Source organism: Arachis hypogaea, chromosome 11 (assembly GCF_003086295.3).
Source record: "Arachis hypogaea cultivar Tifrunner chromosome 11, arahy.Tifrunner.gnm2.J5K5, whole genome shotgun sequence".
Lineage (NCBI taxonomy): Eukaryota > Viridiplantae > Streptophyta > Magnoliopsida > Fabales > Fabaceae > Arachis > Arachis hypogaea.
In genome coordinates this window covers 13,144,936-13,164,157 of record NC_092046.1, presented here as the reverse complement: position 1 = coordinate 13,164,157, position 19,222 = coordinate 13,144,936, and the positions used below count along the sequence as shown (strand labels likewise).

At 43.1% G+C, this 19,222-nt stretch overlaps 1 protein-coding gene across 1 annotated transcript; it reads left to right on the top strand.

Moving 5' to 3' along the window:
• Window positions 1-456: 456 nt before the first annotated feature.
• LOC112721000 (putative F-box protein At1g67623) lies at window positions 457-1,035 on the top strand. Its single transcript, XM_025772091.1, has one exon. The coding sequence runs from the start codon at window positions 457-459 to the stop codon at window positions 1,033-1,035; it is 579 nt and encodes a 192-aa protein (XP_025627876.1).
• The last annotated feature ends 18,187 nt before the right edge of the window (window positions 1,036-19,222 follow it).

Here is a 19,222-nt window from a genome sequence, read left to right as displayed (position 1 = left end):
TTTTTTAGTTATTTGCCGTGTGTCAAAAATTTGTTTCGAATACAAGAGTCCCTCTGAGAAGGGACTCCTCTTCTTGGTCCACGTGAAGGAATTGCTTTCCTTTCCACTCCAACGCTTCAAAGTCCTTCTATGTCAGATAAGGGAGTCCACTTTTATACTATTGGAGTTACTCTTGTAAGCGTATTAATTATCTGTCACTATTCATAATGTTGGGCAACGCTTACACGAAGTCATGATAATTATTGCCATGTGGACAATACTATAACAATAAAAATATGTTAATAAATGAGGACACATGCGTTTTGGAAATTGGAATTACAAATATCACAACCGTACCACCGCCATACCCGACAAATTTGAATGATAATAATAATATTATATATGAGTTGACACTCCGTCTGTTAACTCCCCCTCCTCTGTACTCTTCGTAATCTCCGCTTATCCAAGCCCTTGCAGATGGATGGGGCTTCCAAGGCACGCAGAAAGGAACGGGACGTACCCGTCGAGTACGAGTGTCCGCTGAATATTCTGTCTCGCGATATATGGGTGAGGATTGCCTCGAAGGTTGCATCGAATTCGATCCGAGACCTACTCAGCATGCAGGCTACTTGCAAGGTGTTCCTTGATGCATGTACTTCGGACGCTGTATACCAGCATGCGACGATGTGGCAGATACGGTTGGTCTCATTTTTATTTTACCTTGACCGGGCTGAAAAGAGGTTCCTCGATCGATGCGTCGAAATGGGAAATGCTGATGCTATACTCCGGCAGGGGTTAACGGAGTATTTCTGGATTGGACGCCGTGGCATTGGAATGGAACTGCTTGCCAGGGCCGCGACGGAGGGAAGCGTCGAATCGGGTCACCTGTTTGCCATGTTGCTACTGTGCGAACATGAAGACGAAGAAGAAGTGCAAAAGGGTGTTGAAATGGTAGAGTTTATACGCACTTCCGGAAAGATCGAAATGTGCAGGGAGTTCTTCACAGACATTTTCTGGGAGCGATGGATCGACGAGAGACCATCGGATCCGGGATAGATCGTGGCTTGTCGGTCAACCGCTTGCACCACCCGGGGCACCATGACTGGTATGAAGGACATGTCCCGTGTATCGTGTGGGCAGTGCCTCGCGGATTTCGAGGTCAGGGTCTTCCTAGGGATGTTTGAATTTCAGTAACGTTACTGGTTATCACCGTAACTAATATGCACCCAGATGTACTGTTGCAGTGTTATCCCCGAATAACCTTGGCAGGGTTATCCCCGAATTAACCATATTAATTCACACTATTCACACGTTTTTATAAAATGTTGTTAGTTACCTATATTTTTTCAATTGCAATACATCGTTTTAGCAAAAAAAAAAAAAACTACATTGTTGTGTGATCGTCAGTTGATATTCACTGATTTGGCATAGCACATAATTTTTCCGTTCGAGATGGCGAAAAACGAAAATGGTTGTGCACAGGATAATCTATTAATAATTGACATAAATTGATAGCAAGACGACATATACTAATAAGACAACTACATAGTAGCAAATTAAGGTAGACCCAATCATATCCTATCAGCCGGAGGGGTGAATGAACAGCTTGACCTGCATCGATCATCAATAGTTAATTGCGAACAGAAGTAAGGAACTTCCGCACCTCGTACTCGGCCAGGCATCGCACACACATCACACCGAACAAGTCGCTTGCAACGCTCATTGTTCCCTAGCTAGAACAACCACCGGAACGGCATGCTACGGCCTCCGCTGGGTCGGTCAGGTTTATCTCCGACCACGGGCCCGCCAACAACAGCGTGAATAACTCTCTGCACCTTTCTATTGCACCAGACTCCCGCACCACATCGAAAAATGCAAGCCCGTGGCGGATGTCATCGTCGTCCTCATCATCAAGCGACCATAGAAGCATCACACTGAGGTAACATGCCTCCACATTACCCAAATCTACTGCCTCGGTCATGGTCTGTATACCAGATCTGCAGGGGCCAAGCCAGAATAAGGCAACCATCCCCTGCCGGAGCAGGGCTGTCGGGTTCCGCGCCCTGGCGCATCGGCTCACAAATCCCATTGCATCCCGCCCAGAGCGGTACAGGAAGCAGTCAACGGGCAACTCCGAAACCAGGGCATGCCTGTACACGCCGTCGGACCTGCATGTAGCCGCAAATAGCCCGCAACTCGCCTACATGTTGAACAGATCCCTAATAGAAGACGACGCAACCCTCGTTGCAATGCTGACCCATATGTCAAAGCGAATGGTTATAAGCGGGCACCGAATCGGATACTGGTACCGACCGACTGCCTGCCCCTGTTCTCCAAAAGTTTCGCCCACCGTATACTCTCTCCTCATCGGGACTTTGTTTATCCGTTCCGTTTTATTTGTTTATCCGTATTAATTTGTTTTGTTTGATCGATGTACTTGTTTTTATTTTTCCAATACGAGAAAATGATAATCCACTAAGGGTTATCGCTTAACTTAGCGCTTAACGAGGAAAATATATAGGAAAATGTGGTCTGTATTGAGGTCCATGGTTTGCGCAGGTGTAGCAATAAATACGCGGAAAAGTAAATGGTATTTAACAACATTTTTGAACTATGTGTAAACAATGTAATTTAATAGGGTATAAAAAACTAAATTTAATTAGTAGCATTAACATTTGGATGTGTGTATTTTTAGTAATTATCTATCTAAAAGTGATTTTAACTAATATTATACAAAAAATATTTATTTTATCAAAATCAATTTTAGTACAGAATTGTCAAACATAAATCATGTTGACACAAACTTACTTCAACCCAAAATCAATTTTATAAAATCACTTTCATTCAAACTTCAGTTTGACTAACCACACACAATCCAAACACACGATTACAGGTTCGGTTAAACAAACATGGGAGAAAAATTAAGAATGAAACTTATCTGTAACAACAGAAAAATTAAGTATGCGTAACATGACACTTTCCATGTTGATCTTACGGCCTATGGGTACACCAAAATTAAGAAAACCCTTTCTTTGGATCCAAGCGCCTTAGCACTGCATAGTGGCGGAAAATAGGTGCTGGAGCCATGGTATGGTACGTGCGTTTGAGGTGCTCAATGCAAAGCCCACCATCCAGTATTGTTTGTGGTATGCATTAACGATCAGCGCATATGCCATGATCAAATGGGTTACGGTGCAATAAAGGTAGGCATGTTTGGTTGTCAGGAACTTCCGTGGGACAACAACTGAAATGGGAAACACATTTACCAACGGCCACAGGGATGGTCGGTCCTGAAAAGGAAATGTTTGGTAACCAGGACAGGGACATGAGGTTGGAGTCGGACGGAATTGGATTCTGAGTGAGGTACTTTGTTAGTTGACGGAAATAAGAGTATTGTCAGGACATTAACTGGAATTCCTCGCATAGTGGAATAAACCAGATAGATTGTGGTCTCCACCTGTGGGCCACCTTGGCCACAGACGTGTTACTGGCTACCGAAACCCCATGCGTTACCCATTTATTGGGACTCTACGGTCAACGTGCGAATGGAAGCATCCAAGAAGCATAACCAACATGAGCAGAAAGCCACGTAACCTCAACTAGTGTCAAGGGCTGTTTTATTAAATTTGCTCCATTAACCCAATTAATTCACATTATTTACACATTGTCCGAAAAAGTTGGTGGTTACCTATACTTTTCTCCAGAAATGCTAGATGATAAACAATGGCCATCTTGAACAACCACCGACCAAATAAAAATACGCTACACCCTAATTTTATGCTATTAATTAAATTTAGTATTTTAACTCTATTAATTCACATTGTTTAGAAAAGTTGTTGATTACTTATACTTTTCCATTTTACTTTAATTATCGTTTGACACTACACTACATGTTGACGGACAGGAACAGTCGCCAGAGTTTAGTGTCGCCAAAGGACGAAAAGGCATCACGCATAAGAAGCAGAACACTATAAATCCTTGACGCATCAAATAAAACACCCAGTCACAGTGTGCTCCAATGTAAAAGACCGAAAGGCCATCCTCGAAAAGCCTAGTTAATAGCCCGAACCAGATCTGTACGAGACGATGTCACCACCAGTTGACAAATAATATTAACTCGTAGTCGGCGCGACACTTGACGCATGACAGGGTCCTGCCACCTTCGTAGCAGCGCCAATGTTGGTACTGGCTCCCGCAACGGTAATAGTTGTAGATGGCCCTGGTCTTGCCCCGGGTCGAGCAACAAGACGAATCACACACGAGATTGTCTCCTATCTGGGACAGCTGGACTTCAGGCCGCGACGGACACAAGTGGACCACGCAGCACAATCTCATGCACTCCCGGAGCAGACCGGAGTCGGCAACCGAACGAAACCACTCCACAGATTGTTTCATGGCGCCCGTCCTCACCGGGAGAAGAAAGGTCGCCAACGACGCGGCGTACCTGGCGACGATATGGCCCTTCACTGCGGCAGAACATAGCTGATCCAGCCCCGCATCCGGATGACCTCGATGGAAGCATTCCCGTAGTCCCTCCCGAAACAGGATCTTCGGGTTGCCGCTCACCCTGCAGCGACTGAAGAAATCCACTGCCTCGTGACAACGGTCCCAAGTCATGGCCATCTCAATGGGGCAAGGTATGGAGACGCTGGCAAGGGCGACGCCCTCCCGGCCTGCATCGCGCGTGGCCCGACAAACCATCTGCATAGCGCACAGGCTGTGGACGGAGTCTGCGGCGACGAGGCTGGAAATGACGGTCCATATGTCGTGAGGGAGGCGGCCCGCTGATGTTAGGGAAGGCATTTCAAAATTTTGGCCGAAGTGAAGGTGAAGGGATTGGTGCCACAGGTACAGGGAAACGACGTAGAGAGCATCCAATGGTGACTTTATCCTTCACATTTTTGTATTATATATATAGCAACTCCAACCGTTGGATAGAAGACCTGGGTCCATGCACACGTATCAAAAAGGAGGAGTTCATGCTGAAAGTAAATTTGTTCAACAAACGATAACTTGCCATGTGGCAGGTTATCCTAGAAGCAATACTATTAAAAAATAAGTTCATTAAATTAATAAGTTAATATTAGTTAATTAATAAATCTATTTACAGTAATATAAATGTCAATTAAATAAATATGATCTCTCTATTTATCGTAATAACTTAATTAATAAATATTTAAACAATTATATTTTTATTTAGGCGATAATTCATAGTAAGCTAGTTTTATCACCCGTGCCAAGCCTGGACACGATGAGTGCAGTTTTTTTAAAGTACTTGTTTTCTTTATCTACATTGTTATTGTAACTATTTTGTTTTATGAAAATGAAGCCTTATATTTCATGTGATGTGATCAGTTAATTTAAACTCAAATAACGAAACAAAAAACCTTAGAAGTTAGATCATTTAACAACCCGAACAAACAAAACCATTGTTCTATACTTATTGAATGTTATGGATGGATGATAAGTTCAGGGATGGGTAATGTTCATACCCTGACCCAAAGCTAAGGCTCCAGTCTAAATGAAAGGCCCAATCCAAAGGATTGAGCCTCATCTCACGCCGACCTTCCCCTGAGAAGTCGGTTCTTGCCACGAATCGTCCTAAAGAAGTCAGGAACGAAGATTAGCTGGCAGATAAACACTCATTCAAATGAGTAACTGCCCTAAAATCTCTCAACCCACTTCCAGGAGCCATATCTCAACTTCCCTACGATAAAGGGACGGTTATCCACCTTAGAAGGTGGAACTACTTCAACGGTGGTTATTGGTTCACCACTATAAATACACTGACATCCCTCAAGGATCTCCAACTCCCAATACTCTCTAGACCTGCTTACACCCTTGCTAACTTAAGCATCGGAGTGTCTTTGCAGGTACCACCCCCACTCGCTTGTATTCACAAGTCAGACGGAGGTCCGAAAGACGCGAATCCATTCTAAGGCTTCCCTCCTCAGATGATTGGGCCAACCTAATGAGTCCGGTCCAGTAATTTCCGGTTACCCATCGTAACAGGTAGATATTAGTCTAACCGAGGTATGTGAGCAGGAGGTGGAAGATTTGGATTATCATCATCAATTAGGCTGATATAGATGTCAATTAAATAAATATTATCTATTTATTTATCGTAATATCTTAGTTACTTAATATATAAACAATTATATTTTTATTTAGCCGGTAATTTGTATTTAATTTTTGAAAATTATAGTTAAAATTAGCAAAAGCATAGGTAACCAACACTTTTTTTTGAACAATGTGTGAATACTGTGAATAAATAGGGTTAACGTAGTAAGTTAATCTTAAATTCACTTAGTAGGGAACTCATCCCAGTTCCTGTTTATGGCCAACCTGTCATAAAAAATAACTCCACATTAGCTTTTGCGTCGTAAACAATAAGTTGGAACTCAAAGCATCTCTCTCTTCTCCATTAGGAGGAACTAACTTTAGTCCCTGTTGTGGTCCTGCTTAATATAATAACATAAATATAAATTATATTTAATATTAATTATGATATAAATAATTAACACAAATGATCAATTAAATAAAAATTTAATTATTTAGTGTAATTAATTATTATAATTTTTAATAAATTAGTTATAGGTTGATTACTTAACTAATTATTAGTTAAATATAATTATTTAATATAATTATTAGTTAAATTAATTATAATTCAATTATTTAATATAATTATTTAATTAGTTAACATTACTATTTAATTAATTAATATTTCATATAATTATTTATATTTTTATATAACTTGCCATTCAATGGGAGTCCCCATTCAGATAGACTCCCTCTTCGTGGGATTCGTGCAGGAACCCGTTTCGTTTCCTCTCCAACGGTCCTGTCCCTCTTTTGTCTGAAGCAGGGCTCCAATGCCCATTGGAGTTGCTCTTACGCCCACTGTAACCGATGCTTCGTTTTTGGGTTTGGCACGGGAATCGTAATTTTTAAAGCTGCGCCCGCGAAAATGAAATTGAAAAATAAATTTAAAAACAAATTTAAAAATACGTTAAGGCGCTCTGGTAATTTAGGATTTTTTATTTTAATATAGAAGAGTGAAGAGAGTTTTACGTTAATGATACAAAGAATAGAGTTTTACAGTGTTCTAAGGGCGCTATTCTGGGCAAACACGTTACGCAGAGCACGTATTGCACTGACAATACGCAGATTGTGTATTTACAATACGCTGATCTGATTGACATCCTCCGTAGAGATGCAAAGACCGCGGATTTTGGCCTCATCGAGGCCGTACTAGACAGGAAGGAGGGGATCTGGGAGGTTCCATGGGTTGAAAAGACCGCATGTGAGTTGTTGAGGGTCAATGCCGAGAGGTTAGAGTTGATGGCCAGGTCGAAGAAAAAGGAGGTTCAACTGGAAGAAGAAGAGAAGGCACGACGCCGGAAGGAAAATTGGTTGCTTCGCAAGACCGTTCGCCAACTGTATCACAAGGTAAACAAAATGATGGCAGAAATCTCAAAGTGGCGTGACCTGACAAACATGGTCGTCGATGTTTTCGAGGTCAAGCCGAAATATTTGTTCCATCGGGCAGGCGTTCGACCGAAGCAGGGTGAAGACAGTGACATAGGTTTTTTACATGGTGCACATGTGTGATATATTTATGTTGTGTTTGTTTCTGTCGAGGCCTGAAGCCCTGGATGATCTATTTGGATTCTTTGTTTGGTCGCCCTTCTGATCTCCTGAAATGCTAGTTAGAACTTGGTAGCGATTATTATATCTACCTTAATCAGTTCGATATAAAAAATATGTTTATCTTGAATTGTTAGTTGGTTTATCCCTCCTCGCCAGTGACTACTACACGACAAGAACAAAACATCTGAATTATTTCCATTTTGGTTGCTATTAAATCGGAAGATTAATATTCTATGCTTCGTAGTCAGTATAAATTCGTTTAATCCAGATGCAGTTAACAATCAATATCTTCTCATCTCCTTGCTTGTTAGTAATAATTTGAATTGGTTTAAATTGAAATAAATATTTCCTAAACATACGCAAAACAAGCTTTCTGGTTACTCCCCATGACTATATGAGTTACCCATTTCTGGGGCTGTTTGGTATAAATTAATTGTGATGGCATCAGATAGTTCACAGCCCCAAGCAAAAAACGGGTGATGTAAACCATCCAATATAAAACAAGTCGTCTGAGCAGTTGATACATAATTAGGAAATTATCTTGCGTTGTTAGCATTTTCCGTTTCCAAATCGTGGTCCGGTGTCTTTCGCCAACAACCGTTGGACGTGTGGGTTCTCAAAGACCTGCTTATCAATTTGTTCCTTTCTACATTATTCTCATTTGGCGGATCTGCGACTAATTAGTCATTATACATGCAATAACTATTTTTTCTGTAACCTTTTTTTTTTGGTCCTGGGTGGCTCCCCTTCTTTCTTCGAAAAGTAAGCATTTTTTTTTTTATTTAGGGAGTGAAAACAGTAAACATATGCGCGTTAAGATGGCGAAACACCTCCCGCCTTTGTAAGTGTTTTTTTTTTTCTTTTTAATAAATAACCATTAAACATGATTAGACTGGGCATTAATTGGGCATTAATGTTGGTGCAATTACCAAGGACAATAACTGGATTTCTAAAAAGGCGATAACCATCGATTGAATACAAAATTTAAATTATATAGCCTTAATATAATCTTATCAATCATTCCATTGAGTGGGTCAGCGGAAAATCAAGTCGTATTGTCAGCCTTTCCATGGCGATGGATGAACAGATTGATGTAGTTGATGGAAGCAGGTAATCTCAACCATTGGATTGAAAAAACAGAGAGATCTGATAGCCAACATATATTGCGCACCAGTCAGCCAAAGAAAAAGGTTATGCGCACCAAAATGCCGAAGGTATTCAGCACATGGAATTCGTGGCCCCCACACTAATATCGAATGGTGCAGCTATGAGATTCAGCGGAAGTCATTTTTGATGACTTCATTGGAAATGAAAATTTAAAGATTAGACATCTCATCCCTTACAAGGGTAAACAGGGAAACCTATCAGACCCAACTTCTACAACACGCAGAATGATACACTTCTGACTTCGCTCCATGATAACATCAACTTTGCTGCAGGGCTCAAGCTTATCCCCACTCCAAAGCAGAAAATACCCTCCCCGTGGAATATCTCTGAGTAGCAACCAGAGGCGATCGTAATGAGGCCAGAGGGTGCATGCTATGTCGTGTTCAGGGAGCGTGTACCCGGAATATACGCAACATGGGAATCGGCGTCGGCTCATGTGGATGGCTTTCCCCGGAACCTGCACCATCGCTATCGGACCTACAAAGAGGCCGTCACCGCTTGGAACGACTACTTCCAGATCCATGCAACCCCTGCTCATGCGCGGCGAACGGAGATGTCACTTGCGGCGGAGTTTCCCCTACAGCGCGGTGACTGCGATAGCGATGGCACGACCACACGGAAGACTCCGGAGGGTTCAGGTACAGCCCTAGCATAGGGACGCTTCTATTTTTTTGTTCATTCTACCGGAACACAGTGTGGTAATGCTCGTTCTAATAAGTTTTCTTGTTTACCTTATTGTGGCCGTTGCAGCGGGCTCGTTGATACGCCACCTGCAGGATGCGGTTGAGTCCCTCGAGAATTGTGTCATCGAACTAGAAAGGGACAGGAATGAGCAGACGGTAGAACTGCTCCGTCAGCTGACCGACGTTTTATCGCATGCAAAAATTGCGAAATAGTCCTCCCATTGATGGTGCCGTGCTGTCCCGGCGTTGGGAGGGACGTGCTCATAAAGACAACCGGGGAAACGGCACCTGTGTGCCGCTCATGACCGTGCTGGCTACTGGAAAGTTGTATTAAATGTACGTTGTAAGTCGACTCGTTATGTTGTACTATCAAAACTGTTTGTATATTGCTTCTAAGAAAAACTGGTGTCATTAAGGGAAAATCAGTCAGGCAACGAAAGCCCAAATTTGCAGCAGCGGAAAAACGAGGATGGAATCTGTGGGGGAGGGTCCCCGACGTCGGTGGGGAGTTCGTTTTTTACCGTGTGTGGGCACTGTGCAGGCACCTGCGTGGATTATGTTATGTGGGTTGCGTTTGGCCACAAGGAGCCTTCACTCACGTCACGCCAGAAAATAATTAATTAACGTCATTTTTCAACGAATAAATAAAAATTAGGCAACAATAAATGTGATTGTATGCCAGTTTCAAATAAAAAGGTTTTTTTTTTTTTTTGGACTTGGGCTATGCCCAACAACCATATACCCGACTCCAATAACCACCCGACTCGTTGGTCCGATGATTATACGACACAGGTCCAAACAGAAACCAAAATGCCCCCAATTAATAAGGTTATTTCAAGTCCAGGAGAAAACAAAGGTTATTTATCTATGGAGTCCCATGAATGCTTTCTTTTTTTTTTAAAAAATCAAAATTGAATTCCGCCAAGGATAAGGCATGACAGTTTAGGCCGAGGGAACTAGATTCGAAAGGGCGCAGTTAAACTATAAATACGCTTGCACCCGTATTTTCCACACTACTGGATAACACTGTCATAAACACAGACACTGCCAGGCCCCTCGGCAAACGGAAAGTTTTAATGGAGCGGTTGTCTGCTGCGATCGAACTACCCCGCGATGTTTGGTTAGCCATAGCCATTAAAGTGGCAGCGAACTCCATTGAGGACCTGTGCAGGTTCCGTATGACGTGTTGCGCTGCGCGCGATGCAGTCGAAGAGGATGCTGTACTCAGGATGGTTTCTATACCACCCCCGCATGACATGAAGTGGTGGTGGACAAGCGACCCCATAGCGGGAAGATTTTTCGAGAGGTGCTTTGAGGTTGGTCACCCGGAGCTTCTGCTCCGGGAGGCGCTGCGGGAGCTCTACGTACGATGTAACGACACCATCGGATGGAAAATGCTGCAGAATGCGGCAAGCAATGGCTTGGACGCTGCCAAGTACGCACTTTCAATGGAGCTGCTACTCCGAAGGGACGACAAGGACGCAAAAAAGAATGTTTGGAACTATTTCGCGCCCTGGAAGTTGGTGCTTTACTCCCCACGTGTTACTCGAGTTGCTTTGCAGTTCTCACAATTGCTTGGCCGGATGAAGTTCGAATGCCGAAAAAGGGAGAGGATCATACGGTCTACGACTCGACCAGATGCCTGACCCGAGGCCACATGGGTCTTCTGTATGACTACCGCCGAAGGGCGGCAGCACGGGACTCCGTCCACGGTGTCAGAGGCGCAGACCATATTTCGTGCATCCGCTGTCGCACCGACTACGAGGTGGAACGATACTTAGATATACCCAAGGTTTAGGCTTGTCAGGCATGGGTGACCATGGAAGACAACATGGTTGCGAGTGTCGAGACCAGAAGGGGGTGTTGTGATAATCGCGACAATGCCCGTTAGCGTTATGTACTTATGTTGGGTCTTTTTTTCTGATCAAAATTGCCGGTTGAGTCTTTTTTTTTTGTTGTTTTCGTGAAACATGATAAATTATTATTTAAAAAACAAAAAAAAGAATATGACATATATATTATTTAATAATTATATAAGGCAATTATATATTTATTCAATTAATAATCTATATTAATTATTTAAATCACGAATAACCGAAAAGGTTTCATCAAAGCATTTTTAAATATTATGTATATTGTTTACATTAAATTATAACTGACTATAGTTGTTTGGCTAATTTTTTTGGATATTACAATCGAAAGAGTGTAATACATTGATATTACACTAATTTAGTGTAATACACCGATATGGGTGTTTTCAATGTTATAAGAAATTGTGACTTACGATTTCAGAAAGAGAAAAAATTGTGAAAATGAGATTAACGATTTCAAGTAAGACAATTTTTTTTTAGAATTTTTACAACCATGAAATCGTTACTCTCATTTTCTAAGTTGATTCTAACCATTGATTGTTGATCCAAAGCTTTCTAATTATTCTTCCTCTTCACACAAATCGTTGGTAACGATTTTAAACAAATCGGCACTAACGATTTCTTTAAAACCAATTATGAGTCCCATAGTTAAGCATTACACACCCAAAACTTCATTTATATGTATTACACAATTGTAGTTAGCATATAAAAATAATTAGCACAGTTGTTTATGTAAAAATTAATAACTTTTTTTTTTAAACATTACGAATTTATTTGTTTCCATGTTATTTTTTTTATAAATAATAGATGAAATCGTCATTACATTACTGTAGAGCCCCCCTTTTTCTTAATTTTTTTCATATAAAATAATTTTACAGTTTTGTTTAACAGACCTTTATGATCTCCAGCTCCTTTATATTATCTGACCCAACATACTGCAATTTTCCGTCCACAGTTTTGTCCAGAATCGCCGAACCCCTCCAAGATGTTCCCTCCCACCGACACAAACTCTACACGAGTGCTCAATCATGGGGGTCCAACGTCGTGGCAACGCCGATGTGGAACATTGTGGTTCTCGCCGTCGGGTAGCCGCATTCGGACATGTGCATCGACTGGCTTAGAAGCGAGGTGCCGACGAAGGGTATTAAGGTATCTGCGAGGAATCTTTGTGGTTGGCATCTGTGGAAGGATCTTTTTCTCGTAGGGATTGGAGTAACCCTATCGTTCATCATCTTACCTAATGATGTCAGAGGTCTAGCCCACTCAACGGACGCAAGGCAATTTTCCCGAGAAAGATCCCTCGTGATATCTTCGAATGGTCACATCACCTTGTCACATTAGAGACCCAGTTTGATCGCCCGAAAAGCAAACGTTTGCAACTATTCGTGCATATTTTAAGTATATATGCGGAATAAAACACGACCCATCAGCGTGCCTTCTAAGGTAAGCATCACTCCACCAACACACTTCCTGCGAGGTAGTCAACCGAACGACGCGCTCAATGTAAGAGGATGTAGAGAAGATACCAGCTTCGGAGGTATGCGGATTTGATGCACCCGTGTAAGGTAAACATTTATGTCTCCTCCTTGGCCTCTGTTGACTAGTGTCACCGTTGTTTGTAGGAGGGATTGGTGGCGGCGGCTCTCTTGAAGGTAAACGCCACCATGGACGCACTGAACAGGAACATTGTGAGACTGCTTGAGGTATGTATGATATTCCTGTATCTGCATGCATACTCCATTTGCCCTTAGATTGGCCCTATTCCCACTTCACTTCGGTCTGAGCCAGATATGTCTTTGCTTTCCCAGTTTCTCCAGAAAGAGCACTCACAGGTGGACGTATTCACCGATGACCTTAGGAAAGCACTCGGCTAGGTTGACGAATGCCTGAACAAGTACGTCAAGACGGGAGGGGAGCATGGGATAAGGACCGTCAGTGCCGGGTCCCAGGTCACCGCAGCCATGCCGGAAAGCAGCGCTCAAAGGAGGGGAGAACGGAGCACGGCGGCAGACGTCGACATCGTCGACCTGACATTGGGACCCCACGAGGGACGCACGGCAAGACCCGAAAGCTTGGGTGGGGCGAACATCAGCTCTAGCATGACAGGACACTGGGCGGAGAGTACCATCATGTTCGGGTCGATGCTCCATAATGATCATTGGATGGCGCCAGGGGTGTTACACCAGACAAACCTCGCATGGACCGCACATGCCCCGCAGTATAACACGCCCCATTCCACACCCAATGCGTTGGGCCACGCAGCGCCTGTAAGTGAAACTTCACAGCCCTGTAGGCGGCTTGCCGTGTTATCTGAACAACCACTTGTGCATTCGCGTGATTTATTTATTTCACCCATATTCTTTGTGCCCCGACATCACAGGACACGATGGGCTCGAATGTCCGAAGTGGTGCAAACATCATAGGGAGCGGCTCGGGATTGCAGGCAAAGTTCTTCAAAAGAGGAGAACTCCCAGACGACATGAGAACACCTCAGAAAATGCCGAAAAACCCAAGACAGCAGAACAGCCAACACATTTCATCTTTTGGGGCAGTAATCTTTCCGCCGGTAAGGCCTATATCATCCGGATTAATGTATCGCTTAGGTCGTGCTCGAAGTAAAACGATGTTCCGAACACGGGTTAACTTTATTTTTGGTTCTTCCGCAGTTCATACATGCCGGCTTCAAGAAAACCCGGCAGATGGGTTTTTCCTTGGAGGCGGCCCAAATGATAGCCTACATATTCGGCGAATGCTTGAACCCTGACGAGAAACTGTTTCGCCGCGATGATCGGCAACTGGACCGAGAGGCGTTTTTCTCGGTCCTGCCTGGGAATGAACCGTCAGCCTACATCCTGGAGCTGCTTGCGCTCAGGACCTCATGGACACAGTCGCAGCTGCAACGGTGTTCGGTCTGGTCCCTTCCGCTGATTTTTTTGGTAACGTTTCCATACAACTTGCTTCCCGATGCCGATTCATTTTTTGCGATACAGTTACGACCGCTATATGACCGGACCATGTCACACGTGACAGGAATTTGCTCTGACCAAGGATATCGACGATGATCAGTTGATGGACTACTTCCGTGGGACATGGCTACCACGACCCAACGCCTTGAAATATGTAAGCATTGTCGCGGCGCAGACCGCACAGAAAACCAAAAAATACAAAGAAAGATGACATAAAATTGAGGAAAACCCAAAAACCAGTATGGTCTTTATTATTCCTATTGCCGCTCATACCTGACCAGAAACGCTAACGCATAACTCCGTGACAGATCTACGTCCAGATGAAAGACGTCCTCGAGGGCACGAAGGAGTGTCACTACTACCTGATGGCGTGGATATCTCCAGTCACCGGATGTGGATATTCGACAGCTTTCCAACACAGGAGACTGTCATGGGAAGAAGTAAAGCGGTTAAGTCGGTGGTACGTAATATCTACTTTTCCTTTCCAACGATGCACGACATTTCGCTGTGTTTCCATCTCAATTTGGAAGTTGCCTTTTTTTTTCTTTCTTTAATCCGGTTTGTTATGAACTGCTGGGCCTGTTGGGTTTACTCCGGGTCACGTATAATCCAAAAAAGGTTAAAAAAAGGACGATAAAAAAAACCAAAAAAAAAAAAATTCCGTTTCCTCTCTACCCACATTGGTCCTTCTATTTTTTTTCTTTTCTTTTCTATTGTCTCATCCTTTATGGGACATGCAGGGTAAACCCAGACATTCATTTTTTTGGGAAGTAAAACTCTTCTTCTGTCTCAACTACCGCCGTTTTGCAGGCCATTGTTCTAGACAAGATCTTCAAAACCATGTTCCCAGATATCGACGTATTAGGAAGGAACCCGCTGCTGTCTGAGTGGAATCCAGACTTCGTACTGGGGATCACCAACGAGTACAACTGGTACCCATTATATTAATTGCTCAACCATGCATATTTGTTCTCCGGTTTTGACATGTATTCACCAATTTATGTTTCCGACGGCGACTGCGGAAAAAAAAGTAACAAGGACAAGTTATGGATGATGCTGTGGCTTCAGATGGAGCATATGTTCACAACCAGCCCTGTTCCACAGAGGAAGGTATTCAACACAACCTTTCTCACGATGTATGCATTTAAAAAAGTTTCCCGTTGTGTAAAGATCTCTTAATCGACACATCCATGTATGCCTTTTACTTTGTCATGCTGCAGAGCATCGATCAACTGTCCGACAGGATACGGATTGACACTGCGTTGGCTATTGTAAACGAGCATTTCAATGAGTTCCGTGATGAGGTAGGGCAGCGGGCAGAGGTGGACTGGAATGGCCGGAGGGCAATGGCAGCTGTGCTGCCATGACCTGTTCATAACGGGAGCTTCGTTTTGGTCGTGCTGGGCTTTTCCATGCCCCCTTTTGTTGGTGACCAGGGTGGGCCGTCACTTTGAAGTGGTACCAACAAATCATTGTACACGACTCCAGTTCGACGTGATAGCTACCTGACCCGCCATATTGAATGTATTTTGTTGCATGTGTATCAACAGTTGCATGCCAGGAACCACCGCTTTTTTGGTAAAAATAGTTTGTTTCCATGGGCTGGATGTTAAATTAGCGCGGATTAAATTTTATCTTCTGTTCCGTATTTGTTCCAATGGAGTCTGGTATATAATTCCATAAACAAAGCCTTTATTATCATTCCATAAACAAAGCCTATTGTTATTATATGTTTTTTTTTGTCCGCTTCCTGATGGATAGTGCCATATTCTTAGTACTAGGAAAGCATAAACACTCGATGCAGTTTATAGGCAATTTCGTCCCAAGACCCGGACATCCGAAATCCCTATGCAATGACCACTTTAAGTTGGCAACAATGTCTCGTTACATTACTCGGTTTACACTAACTAGCCCTTTCTAATTTAATTAATCAAACACAAACGCAACTATTGTCACAACACAGACCAACACATTGAAACAGACCAACATATTGAGGAGGCACGTCCTCACAGGCTCCACTGTATACTACATTCGTCCATGAACGCAACCAATATGACGAAAAGTAGAAAATTTTTTTCGGCAACAATGTCTCGTTACATGACTCGATTTACACTAACTAGCCCTTTCTAATTTAATTAATCAAACACACAAACGCAACTATTGTCACAACACAGACAACACGTTGAATTTGGCACGTCCTCACAAGCTGTACTGCATACTACATTCGTCCCTGAACACAACCAATATCACCAAAACTATAAAATTCTTAACTCACATTGCGCTATGCATACGCCCTTCCGGATGTCACGCCAGCAAGTACGGCTCTTAGCAGCCACCCAAACTGAATCCAGCTCGACTCGATGCGTAACCGCCAACAAGAACAGTACAGCCAGCTCACTCAAATTCGTAGTACTCCTCACCCCCTCTCCTGCCTCCATGCTTTCGTAAGCCGTGCCAACCTCGAAACTGTCGATGTTCTCCCCCATACTCGATTGTTGACACTTGCGAGAATTGTGTCCGCCCTTTCCACACAATCGACACCTCTGAACACGGCGAAACTTTCCCCGAGAGGTAACAACTCTTCGACCGTATCCTTTGTACCTTGCCCGCATCGGGTCTCGAACAGACACCCTCCTGGCCTCCTCAGCAACACCTAACCTTTGGCGATGTTTGTCCTGCAGGGATTGACGCTCCTTTGCCAACCTTGTTTTCACGTCCACGTAGTCCTCGAAAAACTGGCAAGACAGGCTCACCAGCTCCCTGCAATCATCCAGCATCGCCGCGTGCATGCTCATGTATGCCGCGTCTGGGATCTCCCCAACACGAGTTTCGTCGCAGGGTGCACGCGGCTGCTTTGCCCTCTTTGTCCACCGGTCAAGTATTAGGCCTTTGGGGATAGCTGTCATGTTCAGATAAACTAGAACCACAACCATGTGGACACAAAGAAGCCCAAAAAACTCCATCCGCTGACAAGAACAGCTGAATTCGTCGTCTTCCTCGGCCCAGGACACGGCCCATGATCTCTGCTTGCAGTACATTGCAACCTCGAACAAAACACAAGCGCTCGTCCTCTTGGTGGACACAACTCTAATGTTGCTGGCTAGCATCAGCACCTCCCGAAACAGTTCGAAAACCTCTCTTGTATAAACCGTTGCAGCGAACTGCTCAATGGCCTCGAGTTTCGTCTTCACAACAGGTTCGCCATACGCAGACTTGTAGTCTGCCACTAGTTTTCTCCTCCTCATGAACTCCAAATAGTGTTGGAAGTGCTCCACAAACTCCCTCAGATTGTACCCGTTGTGTATAAATTTTCCAAGCTGCATATTCAAAGCCTCGCACCTGGATGTCGTCTTCAGACTTGTGAAGAATTTCCCCTGGATATGGGCATTGGACCAGGAATGTTTCTTGGCATATATCTCCACTATCCACGGATGATCCTCTAACCCGTGGTCCGCCACACTATCCGTCCATATTGTCTCAAATTCGTCAACCTCTAGATCTCCCATGAGGCACAGACGAAATTTCCTGAGAAAACTCGGCCGTCCAACTCTAGCAGTGGCGTTCCTTAACAAATGCCAGCTACACAACTTGTGATGTGCACCGGGAAAAACTGTGCTAACCGCACTCTTCATGGCGAGGTCACCGTCCGTGATGACAGACTTCGGCTGTTTTCCCTTCATTGCCTCAAGGAATGACCGCAGCAACCACACATAGCTTGCTTCGCTCTCGTTGCTCAATATGGCGCAGTCGAACACCACCGTCCTCATATGATGGTCCACCCCTGAGAATATTACCAAAGGGCACTTGTATTTGTTACGACCGTAAGTTGCATCAAAACCCAGGACATCCCCGAACACGCTGTAGTCATAACGACTTGTACCATCGCACTAGAAGAGATTTTCCAGCCTCTTGTCAACATCTAGCGAGTACCTCCAGAACATCCTGGAATCAGTCGTCCTTAAAGTTCCCAAAAACTTCAACGCGGACTCCGCATCTGTCGCGCCTGCCTCAGAACATTTCATTATTGTAGAGATACCATCAGTGGCAACTAAAAAAAATATACAAAATATTAGTTAGTCATAGTTATTTCATAATAATAAATAAATGGCATATCATGTTTTGTTCCTTAATTGTTGGTATAGCAAAATAAAAATGATATATATTAAAACTACAGAAGTTTGTTGGAAGCAATCAGACAAAGAGATGTCAAATTATGATTTAAGAAAATCAAATTAAATTAATTTTCTAGTCCTGAATATTTTAAAAAAATATAGGAGTAATATACTAAGCAAATATTTTGGAGATATTGGTTAAAGAGGTGATAGAGATAGTAATAGTAATAATAAGGTCAACTTCAACCTGTTGAGGAGATGATGGAGTAGTACAAGAACCCATGGGTTGTGGTGGGACATGACAGTGTCAATAATGGCAGAGGAATAATCTTGATGTATTTGCTATAAGAAAGAAGCAGCATGTGGGAACTTTCACACAAAACAAAATAGGCGTTGTTAAGTCATATATCTCATCAATCTCAAAATTGACTAAGCTCTATAGAAATTATTCTTGTCTGCATTATAAGATTACCTTTATACTTTTCGGGCTTCATAAGAAACAAGAGGTGAGTAGGTGACCATTCAATCGGTGTTACTTTTTCCATAAATGTCTCTTACTTTATCTCCTAATGTATGTTTATATAGCACTACTTAAGTAAAATTAAGGAAGGAATGGCATTATTCAACTACTTCTAGCACTAGTGCTGTTAACAATCCATTAGAGAAGGACTAAGCTTCTGAATATTGCATTAGGAGTTGTGATTAGTTAAGAAAATCTAACGAGGATCAAATAGTAGTACATAAATTGTCAGTACAGCACTCACACCCATTCCGCTCGCCTGACGCATTCTGCT